This window comes from Xenopus laevis, chromosome 5S (genome assembly GCF_017654675.1).
Source record: "Xenopus laevis strain J_2021 chromosome 5S, Xenopus_laevis_v10.1, whole genome shotgun sequence".
Lineage (NCBI taxonomy): Eukaryota > Metazoa > Chordata > Amphibia > Anura > Pipidae > Xenopus > Xenopus laevis.
In genome coordinates, this window is record NC_054380.1 from 78,080,445 (window position 1) to 78,098,946 (window position 18,502).

The following is an 18,502-nucleotide window of genomic DNA, read 5'->3' on the forward strand; positions in this document are numbered from 1 at the left end:
AAAATAATTTAATGCGTTCTTGGATTTCAGATTCTGATGAATCAATGGAAGTATTTGTCGGGGATGTGAGTTCCTACACTTTGCAGAACTTGTCTCCTGGCACCACATACGATGTGAACGTTTACGCTCAGTATGACACAGGATTAAGTGGGCCACTATCAGGACCTGGGACAACTTGTGAGTTTATTGTGATTATTGTGTTATTTGCAAAGGTCAGCTACACTTTGTTATTGTAAAATATAATTTGCAGTTATACTTCTCCTTTAGGATACTGTGCAATCTGCACCTCATTTAAAATATACTCATCATTAAAAACCTTTGCTCTTCAAGTTTGTATAATATTTAACTTATGTTCTCAAGGTTTTGTAAAATCTTGTGTTAAGTTGGAGGGAGGAGAAGTAAGTTTAGAGGACATTATAATGTTCCAGAAAGCTTATTCAGAAGAGACTCAGATAAAAGTTACATATACTGCTGTTATCATCATCTGTTTTGCTAGTTATGTTAGACCAGAAAGACTTAAGGATGTAATTATTTTATTACACAATAATGTTTCTTTGGATTTCTCTTTTTTGTTTATTTAAAGAGTATTTCGGAAAAAAAAAAGTAATGTGACATCTTGAAGCACCCTTATAATTTAGATGCAGCCCAAGACTCATGTAGTAAAGTCCTGTTTACTATATAGATCAGGGCACTGTAAATTTCTTCTTTGGTTTTCAAGTGTTGAGGAGCGTTGAAATATTTAATATAACATCTAATATAGATTTGAGCCACGGTTTAGAGCTCTGTTTGAGTGATGTCTTAAAATCCAGACTATTGCGCATAAATTAACATAGTCTGACTCCTCAGGAGTGGTATCTTGCACACAAACAGCCAGAAAACAGAAGGGTAACAAAACATATCAATTAAAATATGCACGATTATGACTTTCTAGCTCAAAGAACTATAGAATGATTACAAACAAAATAGACACATTGGAATGCTTGCTTTCATACACAAGAGATTTTGTAAGTAAATGACATTCATATTGTTTAACATGATGCAGGCAGAAATATTTGGCTGAATTTGGAGCCACAGAGGTTGGGATTCCAAGGTTGGCATGTGCCTTAGTGGTCAGACAAATTCAGGTTATTAATTGTCATTCTCATCAACTCTTTAATTTGAAGTAAGGCTATGTAATTCTCTCTATGAAGCTAGAATTTGCCATGTAATCCCCTGTTTATTGGACCCCATGGGATTCTTAACAGACTTATGCTGCTCACTTTTACTGTAGATCACTAAGTTAATTTAAATTAGCTGCAGCTTATAAAGCAAGGACTGATGTGGGATACAGGAGCGTTTGAAAAGAAGCAAGTATTTTTATTGGGTTAGCATTTGCTATAGAGGAATAGTATGAAATGACCGTTAACACTGGAACAAGAAAGGGATTATATATATTTAGCTATAATGAACTGTAATCCTGCACTAGTGAAAATGGTGTATTTGCTTCAGGACAGGAGCAGTAATATAGTTTATATAATTATGCTATGATGTAGCCTAAAAACTGTCATTAAAAGTTCCAGCAGAGCTCTAGGTCCCATATTGCAAAGCAGAAAAGGCATTACTGGGGATATGAAATAAAAAAAACTGCCTGGTGCAGATACACACCAAAGAATTGTCAGATACCATTTAATGGTCACCTGTTTAAAAGCAAATCTCTTATTGTCTGCCGTGTGTTACTGCACCTAGGCAAATTAGTGGTTTTTATTGTTACCTGTTCATACAGTTGACATATATGAAATTTAATTTATGGTTCTGTACATACATACTGTATATATGAAAAATAATTATATTGTTTGCAGATGCTTGACAAACAGATATAACTTTTAAATATAAATAAAATATTTCCAGTCACTGTAATAATATAGTTTTTGTGCCCATTATTTTAATTTGCAGTGTACTTGAATGTAACTGATTTGACAAGCTATCAGGTTTCATGGGACTCGTTCTGTATAAGATGGACTCCTCACCGATCAGCCACTTCCTACAGACTGAAACTGAATCCAGTTGATGGTATGTTTATGCAGACTGTCCAGTTAGACTTAAAAAACAGGTATATTTACAATGTAAATTATTTTCAATAAGTTTTCATTTAGAAGTAAAGCATTCAAAGAATCTTAAATAATGGCTTCATCATTTATATAGATCTGTGTAGTTCAAATAATGACAACCTACAGTACACCAGATGTTCCTTCACCCCTTACAATTAATCTTATGGTTTAATAAATTACTTTATAACATGACCTTTGATCCATGATCGATGTTCCCCTTTCTTCTATGAGCACCAGGGAAGTCATTCATTTATTTCTATATCCCGGCATCACAAATTAACTTCAATTCAGTTCTTTTTAATGTGCCTCTATAGTTATTTATAGCTACACTAATTCTATAATAACATTTTCCAGCAGTCAGCTCACTTCTAAGCCCATTTCCAGCAGTGTATTGAATGTTCTGTAGTAAAAGAGAATGACTGAAGTTTGCATTTGGATAGGCCACAAAAGCCTGGGCCTAGGGAAGCAAAATTTTTAGGGGCAGAATGGCACCTGTGGGCTACATCTGAAATGGGGACTGGACAGGAAAGTTGTCAGAATCAACTGCTGCATGGCCTAGGCAGCGTGACCTAGGGATGTAATATGCATGTTGCCAAATTCAGCCAGACTTTTTGCATTTCATCCCTTGTGAGAGACCACTGGCCAGTAGACTGATGGTTTTACTAATGTATATTGGATTAGGAAATCATCCTTTAATACACTTTTATGGCTTTAGGAGCATAGCCATTAGAATGGATACTATTGTTTGAAGATGAGATTTACCCAACTTTTGGATTTTCATCATGTTTTTATTTGTAAAATTTTAGGATCACGAGGTCAAGAAATAACAGTAACAGGATCAGAATCGTCACACTGTTTTTCTGGACTGAAACAAGACACACCATATACAGCAACTGTTTTTGTACAAACACCTAACCTTGAAGGACGAGGAGTTTCAATAGATGAGCGTACATGTAAGTACAAATTAACTAGTATATGTTTATTATATGCTTTCATTATATTTTCACACTATTTCCATTACTTTTCTTACTTAATTTTTAGTGATCAAACCGACAGAATCACCAACTACACCACCTGCTCCTCCCCCACCCCCTACAATTCCACCTGCTCGGGAGGGTAAGTAAAATCTTACATGAGCATATAAATCTGGTAGTGCAGGGAAACACTTGCTTTTGAAACAAGTGTGTGAATTCAGTTTACTTTTAGAAGCTTTGGAAAGAGATTGAAATAATTTTTTTTATAGTACAGATAATTTATGTATAAAAAGTATCTAGTGTATATAGTGATATATATATATATATCTATATATAGAAAACTTGGAACTGGTAATTTATTAAAGATGAAGATGGCTCAATCTACAGAGGCGAAACGTCGATAATAAATTTTGTTTCTTTTGACACTATGTTAAGACCTGTTTGGTGCGGTTTTTTCTTCTAGCTACTATATATATATAGGATGGTCTATCCATATCATTTCAGTGTGGTAGATAGTTAATAGTTACAGGCAAATCCAATGTTAGGATAAAATTGCACCATGCACAGTGTTGAGAAACCCTTCTATAAAAATTATTTTACTGTACACTTTTAAGATCTCTACATTGGCCTCTTTGAATTTCTGTTGCTACCAAAGAATTACTGAAACCAAGTACATGTTCATATAATTCAGATGAAGATTAAAGTGAGGCATTTACAGGGGGTCCCCGACATTTTTTACCCAAGAGTCCCATTCAGATAAAGTTGGGGAGCAACACAAGCATGAAAAAAGTTCCTGTAGATTCAAAATAAGGACTGTGATTGGCTGTTGGTAGCCCCTATGTGAACTGGCAGTCTACAGGCAGCTCTGTTTGGCAGTAAACCTATTTTAATAAAACCAGAACTAGCCTCCAAGCCAGGAATTCAGAAATAAGAACCTGCTTTGACGACACTGGGAACAACATCCAAAGGCCTGGTGAACAACATGTTGCTCATGGGCCATGGGTTGGGGACCACTGACTTACAAAATAGAGGAAGAACAGTAGCCATGCAACTATAACCCCTCTTTTAGAACATAATGTGAGTTTAATGTTTACCATAACACTCATCAAAAATTTCTGCTGGACAATATATTTTTAAAATTATTACTGGTGAAAAAAAATATCCAGGTGGATTCTCTGGCTGATATCGATCAGAATTTTCTTACCTGATTTATCTTGAATCAGTATCATATGAAACCTGTGTTCATTCCTTTTAAAAGTTGTTTGCTCTTCTCTAAATTGGTTCATGCTAATCTGATTTCATCATGCCTTAAACATTTTAGTACTTGATATTTTTGTAGCACATTCCAAGATAACATAGATAAGTAAAGATTTTGAAGGTTTCTTATTTACCTTTATACTTATCTTATCTTTTCTTAGTGTGCAAAGGGGCCAAAGCAGACATAGTATTCCTTATTGATAGTTCTTGGAGTATTGGTGATGATAACTATAATAAAGTCCGTCAGTTTATCTTCAATACTATTGGAGCTTTTGATGTAATCAACCCTTCTGGAATCCAGGTGAGTTTTCTAAAAGAGTACGATGAAATATCTCAAAGGGATGCAATTCCTTAAAATTATAGTACACTGTCTCCCTCTTATCTAACAAGGAATTTAATCTAAAAGACAATTAGAAGCCTCAAAAGAAATTGTGCTAGGCACTATGTACTTTATGCATACAGCTGCTAAATCAGAACTTTTGGACATTGAAAATCTAGGTATCTAAAGCTGACTGAAAACTGAAACTAAATTAACCAAACCTTTGAAGTAATGTGACTTTAAGGGGGGAATTCACAAGCATGCTGGTAAGAACAGAACTCCGAAAGTGTAAGTTGCCAGAGTGTAAAAGTTTCTAATTTAGAGAAGGTATCTGTTTTATGGATTTGTAATAATGCCACCAAATTTTCAGAGCAAAGCATTTCCAAAGCTCAAAGATGATAATATTTATTAAATATTTAATATTTGCTTTGTTCCATACAACAAATGTCTTGTTGATTAGCCTTAGGAAAATTAAGGAAACGTAAGTCTAAGGCCAACACTGCAGCAGAGCCACACACACACACACCATTTTAGCAATTAATGCTGTTTCTGAATTTTGATAAAGCATTATATATAATGTAAGTGCCCAGAACAATTAATCACTCACCAAGTGTAAGCCAATCAGTAGATACTTTGGGGGCACATTAACTAAAGGGCGAATTGTGTTTTTTCACGAAATTAGCCAAAATGACAATTCACAATGACATTGGCTATTTACTAAAAGACAATTCACTAGAGAAAAACCTCAGCGCTAGTGAACTTTTGGGCCATTTCGCCAGGCAAAGTTTTGCTCAGGTGAACAATTGTTAATACACAAATTTGTCAAAGTGTAAACTTTACAATACGTTACAAAGTCTACTTTGCCTGGTTCTACCTGGTGAATTGTTAAGATGAAGCTACATCCTCAACATTACTATGTCAGTGACATCATATCCTGTATTCAAAAAAAGTCACAAAAAAAGACAAAACACTGGGGTTGTTTCATATTTTAATGTGGGATTATGTTTAAAAGTTGTAACTGTTAAATATGTGAATAAAGTTTTTTAACAATTTAAAGCTCATGTCACATTTGTTTTAGGGTAGGCTTAATTTTAGGGCACTAGAGGATCTCTTTTGTCTTTATTTTGTTTCCTTGGACATTTTTAATAATAATAAGTGGCCACTCCCAGCAATTTCATCATCATTAATAAAGACGTACATATGACCTGTAAATGCCCACCATATTTAAACTGACGATTCGCTAAGAAACTTTCTCGCTGATGAATTTTCTCTAGCGAATATATGGCAGTGCTCATTTGGCAAGACAACTTTTTGCATTTTGATGAATACGCGTAGTCGCATCAAATTAACGGCTGACGTAGTTCTGCAAAGTATGGCTAAGCTGTCAGAAGCGTAAATTAAGACCAAAGTTACAATTACACAAATGATAAGCAACAACATCATTCAATGTGTAATATAACAAAGATTTAGTAAATTCTGCGCACACAAATTTAAATGATCTTCTCAGCATTGCTTTTTACATTTCTCTTTGTCCATCTGGTTTTAATGAATATATTGTCTTGTTTATATAATGGTCATTCTCAGTTTTAAAAGTGTCCTTTCTTCTTTACATTTTTGACCTTGGTGTCAATTCTGTTACAGTAAACACATTTTTCCATGAACTCTTTCAGGTCTCTTTTGTGCAGTTCAGTGATGATGCCCAGACTGAGTTCAAGTTGAATACTTATGCCGATAAAGCACAGGCTCTAGGAGCACTTGCCAACATTAGATACAAAGGAGGAAACACAAAAACAGGTACACATTAGTAATGCCTTTAAATGCTACAAAATCTATACATTATCGTTTTCAATTGTTAACTTTGAAAACAAGTTTCCCCGTTTTGAAAAAGAAAAATACTTTATCTTTTTCATTTAAAAATATTAAACAAATCTCAGACAAAGTCCAGCTTCTCAATCAGTATTGTACTATATGCACAAATTAACAGAGTTTTAAGTTCCTATGGCCAGCAGTATAATTAAGAAACATGTCACTGTGCAGCTATAACATACTTTTTTGGTTCACATTTTGTTTCTTACACATTCTGTAGTCAGTATTAACATGATAATACCTTCGGTTGGAGACTATTTGATGAACATGTGCATTACAGGACAGGGCATGTTTATTAATCATCATTATTTTATTAATAGCAGGTGTACTGCTTGTAAAAAGGATAACAACAAATTCCTGTTATTTTTTGCATTGGAACAACTCGTTCCAGGGCTGGAAATGTTTGTCCTCTCCTTTCTCCCTGCATGTGATTTGCATCAGAGAGGAAGGATTCAGATAGTTTATAGTGTTCATTGTAGAGAGCTATCTTTTTAAAAGGGAAACATTCCTGAAAATATTCCTGGCAGTCAGGATGTTTTGTTAAATTTTAAAAAAGATGGAACAGTTGAGAATCCTTCTAGATAACACAGCTAAATCTACAATAAGTCTGGCCATACCATAGTCTTACCTGCATAAGCAATGCATTTTGAATTTCACGAGCCACACAACATATAGAATATTAAAAATGCATAATTTATAATGTTCCCTTATATGAAAGAGGAAGTGAGCATTGAGGAAGAATGCTTGTTTGATGTATCGTGTGTTTGTGGAACATGATCATAATTATATAAGCTATGAGCTAAAGGACATCTTATTTAATTCTGGACAGCGAAGGAAAAACATGAATCTAAAACCATCTGGTCTAAAATGTTCATGCTTTCCTGGCTAAGAGCCATTCTAAGGCCTTGTAATGAACTTAAGGGGCAAGAGAAAATATTTGTGCAGGTATTAACATCAATGGAAATTATGATATCACTCACTGACATGATGTAGACTGCCAAATTTAAAGCTTTGCCCTATAGAGTAAACCCTCACCAGGTGGATAAAAATTAGATAAGGAACTGCAGGCACATTACACTAAAAATAAGGGAGAACCATAAGGAAAGCCGAACAGAAATGCTATGACAGGGAAAATATTTAAATGAATAAAAGAACATGATCAATAGAATCAAATGCAGATGGAAGATCAAAAAGGATGTGCATGGCACTTAAACTGTTGCATAGAACTGCATAGCAGGAGGGGATAAAAACATAAAATAAAGGAAATATATTAAATTAAATGACTTATTTAGCTGACCAGATTTTGGGGGAGATTCAATTCAGTGAGGAAAAATGTATCTAATGGTCTATCATGTAAAAACTCTATTACAGTCTATAGGAAAATCTGAAATTTAAGTAGCAGAAAACTTATTCTCCTCAAATTGATTTTTTTACCTTTGTATGATGTTTGTTTTTGTGCCCACCTCAGTTCCCCCAAAAAAGCTGGTGCTTTCTTGAAACTTGCTACTACTTCTAACAATCATCAAATGAACTTTACTCTGTTACAGGAAAGGCTCTCAAATTTGTTCATGAGAAAGTAATGACATTTGAGAATGGAATGAGACGATCTGTTCCTAAGGTTCTGGTAGTAGTGACCGATGGCAGATCTCAGGATGAGGTTACGAAATCAGCCATGGACATTCAGCAGTCTGGTGAGCATTTACAGTAGCACTAAACAGATGTACAGATAAGATCAAGTATTTAACTTCTGGCATAATAATATCAGCAATCACATACAATTTCAGTAGCATGTATCTGACCCAAGGTCACTCTCCAAAGATGCTTGGAGACATCTTTTCATTCAAACGTATGACGTACAGCTAGCATCAACCAATTGCTGATATTTCTGGTTCTGTTATAAAGCATCCTGTTTTTGCATATTAATCCTTGCCATAAAGTGCTTCAGAAGGGGTGGCACAAAACCATTGTCTGAAATGACCTTTAGTTGTGTATTATTGAGATTTACAGACTAGAGAATGCAAGAAACATATGCAGGAAAGCCTAGTATGGCAATGCCTTGCAAATCTTACTCCAAGCAAGCACTAAATGACAGACTTTATTTATAAGAGGGTTTATTGTTTTTTAAAAAATCCATGACCTAACTTTGAAATAGTGAGAAGACTTATACAAGCAAGTAAGTTTGAAGAACTAATGGAGCAAAACTGTATTATCATATAGAGACCTGTACTGTGATTCTTTTTTCAGAATCTGATGCTTCAATGCCAAATTACATTGATACATATAAAAACTATTATAACCTTCACTTTGTTTGGCAGTTGTATTTCATGGGAAAAAGCAATGTCAAAGATTTAAAATGTTCACAATCTGACACCATAAAAACATTTTATCTGCAGGTTTTAGTGTCTTTGTCATTGGTGTGGCTGATGTGGATTATAATGAACTAAGAAACATTGGCAGTAAACCAAGTGAGCGCCATGTTTTTATAGTCGATGATTTTGATGCTTTTGAGATGATTGAAGATAACCTGATCACCTTTGTATGTGAGACTGCAACATCAAGTAAGTTCCAATCTTTAATGTACCCTATGTTTCCTACGCTATCAAAGGATGCAATCCAATTTATTAAATTTTCTACAAAACACACCAAATATACAGAGAGATAGATGCAACAGAAAACAGAAAGACAGACAGACAGCTACATTCAAATTTCTCCTTTTGCTATTATATATATTTTCCTTCTTAGTTTTTTTCTTTTGTGTTTGTCTTGCACTTATACAGACATTTTTTCCAGGTATATGTAAAAAGAATGACAAGTGTTGCACAGTCAGTCACTATTCTGAGATACTTGGGTCCTACCGGAATATAATCTTTATTATGTGTTGTTGTTATAATCTAAAGTATCCCACCAATCAGAAAGTGTTATTGCAGTGTACCCCATCCCCCCAGATGTTGTACCTGTATAACTATGCATGTGACAAATAAAGAATCTTATCTTATCCTATGTACTAGGCACCCTCTGCCATTCAATTTCTTGAGCTGTAAAAAATTAATGACATACAGTAAAGATTGATTCTGAATGGAGATGACAAATTCAGAAAAACAATTCCTATTAGGTAGACTGATATTATTTTGCTAAATAAAGTGTGGGCTTTACCACACATTAGCAACAATCTCATTACATATTAAATAACAGTTGAGTCATTTGGTGGAAGGCCAAAGATTGAGGTAAATGTCCTTCATTAACATATCCATTAAAAAGTAAACAGGGTCACGCTGACCTATCTTTTTGCTGGCAATAATAATAATTGAATTCTAGGAAGTGGGGAAGCATCAGGAAGCTCAATTGCCCCTTGTTCCAGACATGTCAAACTTGCTAGAAGAGTGTTTATCTCATAAAAAGCCACGTATGATTAAAGCATAAATCAGGAAGTTGATATCAACAATGATACATTATGTTCTGCTGTGTGATCAACTCCTGTTTTTAATTGTGTGGTGTCTTTGATTTTGTAGCATTCAAGAACAACGTATGCTGCCAAAATTGTTACTGTGCAATCTACTTAGATTGCATCTATTTTAAATGTATGACTTGGATGTTGGTGTTAATGGAGTGCTAAATTTGTGGTTGTAAATGCATAATTCAACTTCTTAAACTGACTTATGATTAATTGATATAATACTTATTACACAAGCTGTAAAGTGTTTATATTATAATATTGTTAATATTGTTAATATTTTAGCTGTGCCAACACAGTTGTACAATGTTGATATTTACTGTACAGTTAAATAGGAAACTGGCAGATTGTAGAATGTTGATATTTACAGTGCAATAGCAAACTGTTAGTTGAGGGTTTCCCATATCGAAGTGCCTATCATATAGGTGCTCAGACTAGCAACTTGCTATATCCTAGATGTCATCCATTTATTTGATGGCTGTGATCTGCTCAAAATGTTACCACTAGTGATGGGCGAATTTATTTGCCAGGCGCGAATTCATAGCGAATTTGCCCATTTTGCCGCCGGCGAATAAATTTGCTGGCATCAAAAAAAATCGACGTTTCGCAAATTTTCAGGCAGTTACGCAAATTTCGTGGGAAATTCGCGAAATTCGTGGTGAAGTGAAATGGGACAAATTAGGCCCATCACTAGTTACCACAAGATATATACACATATATTCCACTGCCACTTTAGTGACATTTCTCATTTATTAGAAGAAATCACAGTATACTGTGTTTTATCAAGTATTAGCATTAGCACCCATTTATGTTCACAAAAGAAAGCTCCATTGTGCATTCCTCTTAAAGTCTAGAACTTGCCTGCATTGATATTGTCTCTGGATTTACTTCTGTAGACATTTGTGGAATTAATGATTTAAAAAATAGAGTTTCCACTAATACCAAAACATTAGGTAGTCTTTTAGGAATGACATATCTTTTTTGTAGTTATCTAAACTGATACTGTCCAGTTGTTGCTGAGCAAACGTTCCTAGGTTCCCCAAGCAGTCAGTACTGTAGTTGTAGTTCAGTTTTGAGAGCTGCAGGCTAGAATTCCATATATAGATGAGGTAATGCTGCAAATTTCCAGCATAAAACAAACTGGCTTGAAATGTTATGTTTATGTTTTTTCTTTAGCTTGCCCACTCATTTACCTGGAAGGATACACTTCACCAGGTAATGTGATATAAATATCTTGCCTCAAACCATTGCTTTTTTTGATGGCCTGTTTACTTTAATATACATATATATTTTTTTAATATGGAAATTCAAAGGTTTCAGAATGCTGGAAGCATATAACCTAACAGAGAAAAGTTCTGCCTCAGTACAAGGTGTCTCAATGCAACCAGGATCTTTCAACAGTTTCCCTGCATACAACCTTCATAAAGATGCCTTCATTTCCATGCCAACCGCGTAAGTGAAAATTCTAAAAAATCCTTAGGGTTACTATGGACAGAAAATATTAACACTTAATTTTATACATGAGATAAATACCTTATATTATAGATAACATTTAAAAATGTGTATAATAGTTCTATTGTTTAATTTAAACAAGTGTTATAACATCTCTGTACATATTTCCCTGTCAGTTATAACTGACTAAATCATAACTTAAATGGGTTCAGATGTCCCATTTGCTGAGTGTGTGACCTACAAGGCATTAAATGCAGTGATTAAAGCAATGGAAATAATTTTCACTACCTGTTGCTATCTATGGCAAATACAGATGTCACCCTTAAGGAACAGTTCAGTGTAAAAATAAAAACTGGGAAAACAAAATTAAAAATGTTTCTGATATACTTTACACAAAAATGCAATCTATAAATGCAGGATAAGACTAGACTGGTGGAACACTGGGAGAAAATCTGGCACAGGCACATCCTATCGATCTACTAATTTTTTTATATTTGCACTGAACAATTACTTTCAAGGGGTCCTCCATCTATATTGCAGTGCAGTGTTTGTTTAGGGTACTTGAGAGGCAACTTCGGGTGACTTTAGAAGAACGAATTGCAGCATATGTTTTTCCACCAGTGATATACTTTATTGCCAGTGGGAAAACACTTGCAGAAAATCATTCACCTGGGGAAGCGAGGGACTCATTTCCTTGTGTGCGAGTACCATTATCGCTTCTGTTATCTGAGTCTTGGTAACAAGAATCAGCTCTCTGGGTCTTTTAATCAGCTGTCTTGCTACATTATTTTAAGAGCCAGAGCAAGAGCCTGGAGGGCAGAGAATGTAAACAGGCACATTTTGTTTAGGTACATTTAGGGGCACATTTACATAGGGTCGAATATCGAGGGTTAATTAACCCTCGATATTCGACTGTCTAAGTTAAATCCTTCGACTTTGAATATCGAAGTCAAAGGATTTAGCGATATTCATTCGATCGAATGATCAAACGAATAATCGTACGATCAAACGATTAAAACCTTTGATCAAACGAAATTCCTTCGATCCAAAATTTGTTAGAAAGCCTATGGGGACCTTAGATTTTAGGTGGTGTAGTAGGGGGTCGAATGGTCGAATAGTCGAACGATTTTTAGTTCGAATCGTTCAATTCAAAGTCGTAGTCGAAGGTCGAAGTAGCCAATTCGATGGTCGAAATTCGAAGTTTTTTTTATTCTATTCCTTCACTCGAGCTAAGTAAATGTGCCCTTAGTAATTAAAATATTTAACTTTGAAAAAGTTTAATAAAATATATTGGAAAGTTGCTTACAATGGCATTTACCATTCAAGATGTGTATTGGGCGGAGGTTCCTTTTGAATATGAATGCAAATGTGCACAGTGCTTTGCTTCTGGACTATAGTAAATGAGTAGTAGAGTAACCATGTATATAATATAGATTTTTTTTTTTTTGATATACATTTTCCATTTACTTTACAGAGAATTGCACCCTGAAGGATTACCACCTTCATATACTATTATATTTCTATTCCGTCTGCTACCAGAAACTCCCAATGAGCCATTTTCTCTATGGCAAATTACAGATAAAGGTTACAAGTCACAAGTAGGAGTAAATCTTGATCGTAAGTTCTTTCTTTTTCATTGTTTTTGATGTTTCATAAACTAAAATAAGCCTGTAAATGTCCTGAGGGACTTTGTATTCCCAGATGCAGTCACAGTGCACTGCATCCATTGATACAAGTGCAGATTCATTGGTAATTCTGAATTTACTGGTAATATTTTAGTTTAATCCAAATTGATAGAATATTTTTTAATCTTTCCCACCACCAGCGTTTCTTCTACATGATCACATATCTGTTTAACTTCCTCATTTTCTCTAATATAAAATACCAGCACATTTTAGATGACTTCAACATTTCTGATAAGAACTCAGTTGATGTCTCCCTGCAACCTTAAACTCCTTTCACCAACAACTTCATTTAGTCTCTCTCGGTGGACTTACTTTTCTACTCTCACTGAAGGTCATACTCTTTCACCCTCGCTTTGGTTTCTAGCTTATCTAGACACAACAATAGGTGGCGTTGACAATGTTTTGATTTACTCTAACCCTTGAACATGCTTCTTAGACCCAGTAACAGAACACGTAGCTCTGGGCCTGGGTGCAGGGGACCTCCACCCCCCCCCTCCGGACAAATTTTCCATAGCGGATTTGAGGGTGGTGCAATTACACCCACCACACTCCTTGTAGTTCCACTCCTATTTGGACCTCATACATCGTCTACTCTTCTGCCCACATTCCAGTACACTTCACCCTGTATCTACCTACCAATATACCCCTTTCGCTTTCATCTCGTACTTTTCCATACCCATTAAAAGAATAATTTCTTACTCCACTTTGCCACCAGAATGCTTTACTGGTTACTGCAGATACTGCTAATACCTGAAATCAAATTCATGAAAAAAAATTTTGGGCGTGTAAGACATAAGATTATTATATTGTAGCATGTTATGCTTATTTGTTTTAAATATTTCTATTTCATTGTAATGGTTCCATCTCACATTCTGCACCCTCTTCTTCAGCATCTAAGAAAACGCTGTCGTTCTTTAACAAGGGGGCTGCTGGAGATACTCAGACTGTAACTTTTGATGGAAACGAAGTAAAGAAACTCTTTTATGGAAGCTTCCACAAGGTAATCCAGCACTTTTAAGTGCATCTGTACTCTTTACTTTACCATACTCTTTACTTTACTGTATTTTTAATCAATTAGAACTGAAATTTATGTTATATAAATTTTACATTTTAAAGTACAAGATTTTGAAATAATTTGAAATCTTCAATCTTGAATTGTGTTTACTGGGCAAAATATATTATGCAATGTATTATATATATGCAGTTAGAACACCTTCCCATAAACCTTGCATATTTCATGCTGTAGTTTATCATGATGTCAGGTTGAATGCTGATGACTTTTAACCCATGTGTATACATATTTGCCAAAAGGCCTTGTGTCAAGTAATTCGTTTTGTAGGATGTAAATAATTTATTTTTGACATTGTTGTACATGAGCTTTCAAAATTACTCATCAAATGACTCATTTAAAAATCCAAGTGCAAATTGAAAAGATGTGTAAAGTACAGGATGCAAATTATTAGGCATCCCTAATGACCCTAATCATCTTATGCCCACCACCAGCCCCAGGCTCCCTGATATCCACTGAAGCTCAAACTCATGTATGAGATACCTGGGTGCTTGAGGCAACATGGCAGTGATCTGCTCTGGATGAATGTACCCCTGGGGAAGGATGTAGAGGCACTAAAGGGATGCACAACAAACAGTAGTGATATTACTTTCCTTGTCCTTTAAGATATTGGGTTGTTTTCATTCATAACTTGTTCTTTTTGAGAAAACCTTTTGGGGATTCATGATATGAACCAGTAAGCAAAATAACAGCTGCACTAAAGTCAAGTCGGTGGTGTTCAAAGTATAGTCTTTAGCTTACTCTCTTGGCAGCCTCATTCAGACAGTGCTTAGGTCTTTGTGACATGACCTTTTTGTGAATTAGTTGATTTATAGCTCTGCAATCTTTGTACTGTCAAAGTAGCATATCTCTTTTTGGATTGCAAGCAGTTTATCTGGAACCTAAATATGTCATTCTGGTTTGGTTTTTCTTTTTTTTTTTTCTTACAATAACTTAGTTGACATCCTTTGGATGTGACATCCAGGGACATGATAGGCCTGATTTATCAAAGTATGAATTCAAATTTTTACAGTGATTCAGTTTTTTTTGTGCTAATAAATTCAAATTAGTCAAGGGACCAAGAGGAATTTTTCAGCAACTATTTAATATACATTGAAATCATTGCAAACATTAGCAATCTTGACCTTGAATCCTATCATTGATTGGTATATTAGTTTCATGGAATCATGAATTTTAGAGAACAAACCAAAAATGTAAAAAAAACCCCAATATTTATAGATTTCGGTATTGAATCAGTTAAATGCCCGCAACTGAAATAGATTTTGTCATGGATCTGGAAATAACATGATTTTTCCTAGATGGCAGTTCTGAGTCTACATAGTGTTTATGAAATATGTCTGAGTTCTAAGAAAGGAAAGACTACTCTTTTACCCAGACAATAAATCACCTTAGCATAAAGATGTCCTTAAAGCAAGGAAAAATAATTAGAAAATCTAAACCAGCCTTCAGTCAAGATTCACCTGACACATTCTCCCTGGAGAAAATATGTGTAGTTGCTTCTGCCCTGTTACCAATTGCAGAGTCTTCAGGCTTGAGTTATTTCTATCTGCCATTTTTATATGTAGTTCTAAAAGAGAAAACATTCCGCAGTTAAGGGTGGGATTCATTTTTGCAAATAATGGAAGCATTTTTTTCATAGTTTAGATTATCACAGATATTGCTATTATCTATTTACACTGTAAATTCACTGCCTCCCCATAATGAATATAGTATATATACAGTATATATGAATACAATTATACACTATCCTACAGAAAGCCTTCTGTTAGTAGTCTCCCCAAACACAAATTTCACCCCCACCCATCATCTGTAGTTTTTTGTTTTCTTTTTCATGTACAGTATGATGAGCAGCCAGAAATGTAACTACCAGACTAAACACTTTTTTTTTAAACATCACAAGAATGTAATATAGGACATATTGTCAGACCCATTTATGTATTCCAATAAATAATATTTCTGAGATTCTACCATAAAAGTAGAATCTTAAATCTAAAGAAATGGTCCATTTAACACAAGGAACAGCGGAAAAATCCAGAAACATTTTGTAATTTAGTCTTTGCTAATAAATCATATACATTTTAGACATATTTATTTAAGGATACCTGTTGGGATAAGAAATTCCAAATATAGAAATTAATACTGCCAGGAAAATATGACTTATGTAGAATTCAGAACATTTAGACATTTTTCCTAGTGAGTATTTGGTTCCTATTTATGAGTTGCCTATTGATTGTCCAAGGATAATAAAGCCTTCCAGTCTAGTTCCATTTCCTACAGATTGGGTTTATCATGGAAGATAAACACATTCACACTTCATAACTAAATTCCATACTATGGAATTGGAGAGTATTTTATGGCTGGCAAGCATCCTCAGCATCACAGTCCTCTCACATTACATACTGTATCAAATACATATGGGCAGCTGTAAGAGGATAATTGAGGAGTGTGAACAACAAGCTTCTGTTTGACCTTTTGTTGCTGTGTATTCTTTCCGTAATGGTTTTTGAGAGTTCAGATTCTGACATATGATATTCTACATACCCTTCTGATTATTTTCAAATCAACAGTTAGTATTCCAGCAAAACAAAATTAGTCTGAACTTGTCCTGAGAGACAAAATCTGGCTTCAGTTGATGCATTTTACAAGTTGCGATTCTGTGGCTGTTGAACTTGGGATGCCACTTACTGTTGGAAAATGTTTGGCTTTACTTTTAAGATTGAAATCTGAGTAACTTTAAAAGACAAACAACCTTTATGGTTCGTGTTCTTTGGAGACAATGATCTCACTTAAAATGCAGTCGCCCTGTAATAGCATTTATTCACTTGAAAACGGCAATTAAAAAATAAATGTTCTTTCTTTTTATGTGGTCTGCTGTTTTTTGTTCCATAGCCATTGATTTAGTTAATGAGCAAGCTCATTATGTCCAGACCACAGTAGCTGTCGGCATTCTATTTACCTGCAGTAAGTTGCCGTTCTAGGTAATCTACAATTATGAATTGGTATCATGCAGCTTCTAATGTGGAAGTTGCTTAAGCATGCAAAATCCAACAGCCCTCCAAAAAAACTTTAATTGTGGTGCCGATTTCTAAAGTCAATAGAGGTGCTTTTTAACATTAAACCAGGTTAGACACCCCTGGTAAACTTAAGAGCCAAGCTGTTATTTTTTGTGCTCTCTATTTCAGCCCTTAATGGGGGAAATGGTTGAAATGTGTAAATATTGTAAATTTTTCAAACTTTACCTTTTAGTAACACTAATATTTAATGCCAATATAAATTTTGCATAGCTTTGACTTTTTTCTCCTTATTGAGCTTCAACAATCTTTTTGACCAAAGTACCACTGACATTTCTCCAAATCAGGCCTGCTAAGTTTTTTTCTGGCATACTTACACAAATAATAATTTTAAAAATGTTTAAATCAACAAGTAATTTTATTAAAAGCAACAAAATAATAATGCAATAAATGGATGTTGTACTTCAGCCAAGTTAGTTTCCATCATTACTTGACAGCTGACTGGTAATGCTATCTGCTGATTGGTGGCTATGGATTACTAGACAAGTAGCAAGCCTTAGACCATATGTAACATTAGGTCTTATGGAAACCAGAAATATAAGTCACTGAAGTACATTAATATTTTCATGATTTGTAAACAAGGCCAGTATAATTTCTGAAGGAAAATGGAGAAATGTTGTTGCATATTTATTTTTATTATGTTTCATTGGTGTTTTCATACTTTGTGTATTGCAAAATTACATTCAACTGCCAACATTTCCAAGTAAAATGGTGACTAAAGCGAACATGAAAATGGATGCTGGAAGGTAGAAAGGTAGAAAATTAAGAGGAAAAATAAGAAATGAAAAAGGCAATTAGCTATTTAAAAAGTTGTTTAGGAGGTTAAGATGTTTGGGATCACATTTATTGGCCTATTTTGCAGCCTTTGATTTGCCAAGTGTAATAAAGTGAAGGAGGTTTTTAATGTACTGCAAAGTCTTGAAATGAAAATACTTTTTAGATTATTCATGGAGTTATAGATTTATATTTTTGGGAATATTTGAGTATAGTGAAAAGCATACTGCATGTGTTATAGGAAATTGGTATGGGAAACCCCCATTTATAGTCCTGGCTCTACAGAACTTAGGAAATTGAATAGCAGCTACTATGGCTGTATAATATAATTTTATAAACTATATTAGACCTTCTAAAGCAAATATATTTTGAACTAACTGTACCAGTCCAGATGTTCTGTATTGATGGGCAAATCTGATCCATTTCGGCAAATTGGGTGACATTTTGTCATGTATGTCTGGGACAGCATGAGGCAGTTTGGGCTCTTTTCAACCAGC

The 18,502-nt window shown here is 34.6% G+C and overlaps 1 protein-coding gene across 3 annotated transcripts in view; it reads left to right on the forward strand.

The window, feature by feature from the left end:
* The window catches only part of col12a1.S (collagen, type XII, alpha 1 S homeolog), a 140,343-nt gene that overhangs the window by 91,415 nt on the left and 30,426 nt on the right, over positions 1-18,502 (forward strand). For all 3 annotated transcript variants that reach the window (XM_041564671.1, XM_041564672.1, XM_041564673.1), the window contains 12 exons: positions 31-177; positions 1,933-2,049; positions 2,894-3,040; positions 3,129-3,203; positions 4,480-4,619; positions 6,308-6,431; positions 8,051-8,194; positions 8,897-9,061; positions 11,131-11,169; positions 11,268-11,406; positions 12,881-13,023; positions 13,982-14,091. In XM_041564671.1, coding sequence (XP_041420605.1) covers positions 31-177; positions 1,933-2,049; positions 2,894-3,040; positions 3,129-3,203; positions 4,480-4,619; positions 6,308-6,431; positions 8,051-8,194; positions 8,897-9,061; positions 11,131-11,169; positions 11,268-11,406; positions 12,881-13,023; positions 13,982-14,091 — 1,490 coding nt within the window. The remainder of the gene's footprint in view (positions 1-30; positions 178-1,932; positions 2,050-2,893; positions 3,041-3,128; positions 3,204-4,479; positions 4,620-6,307; positions 6,432-8,050; positions 8,195-8,896; positions 9,062-11,130; positions 11,170-11,267; positions 11,407-12,880; positions 13,024-13,981; positions 14,092-18,502) is intronic.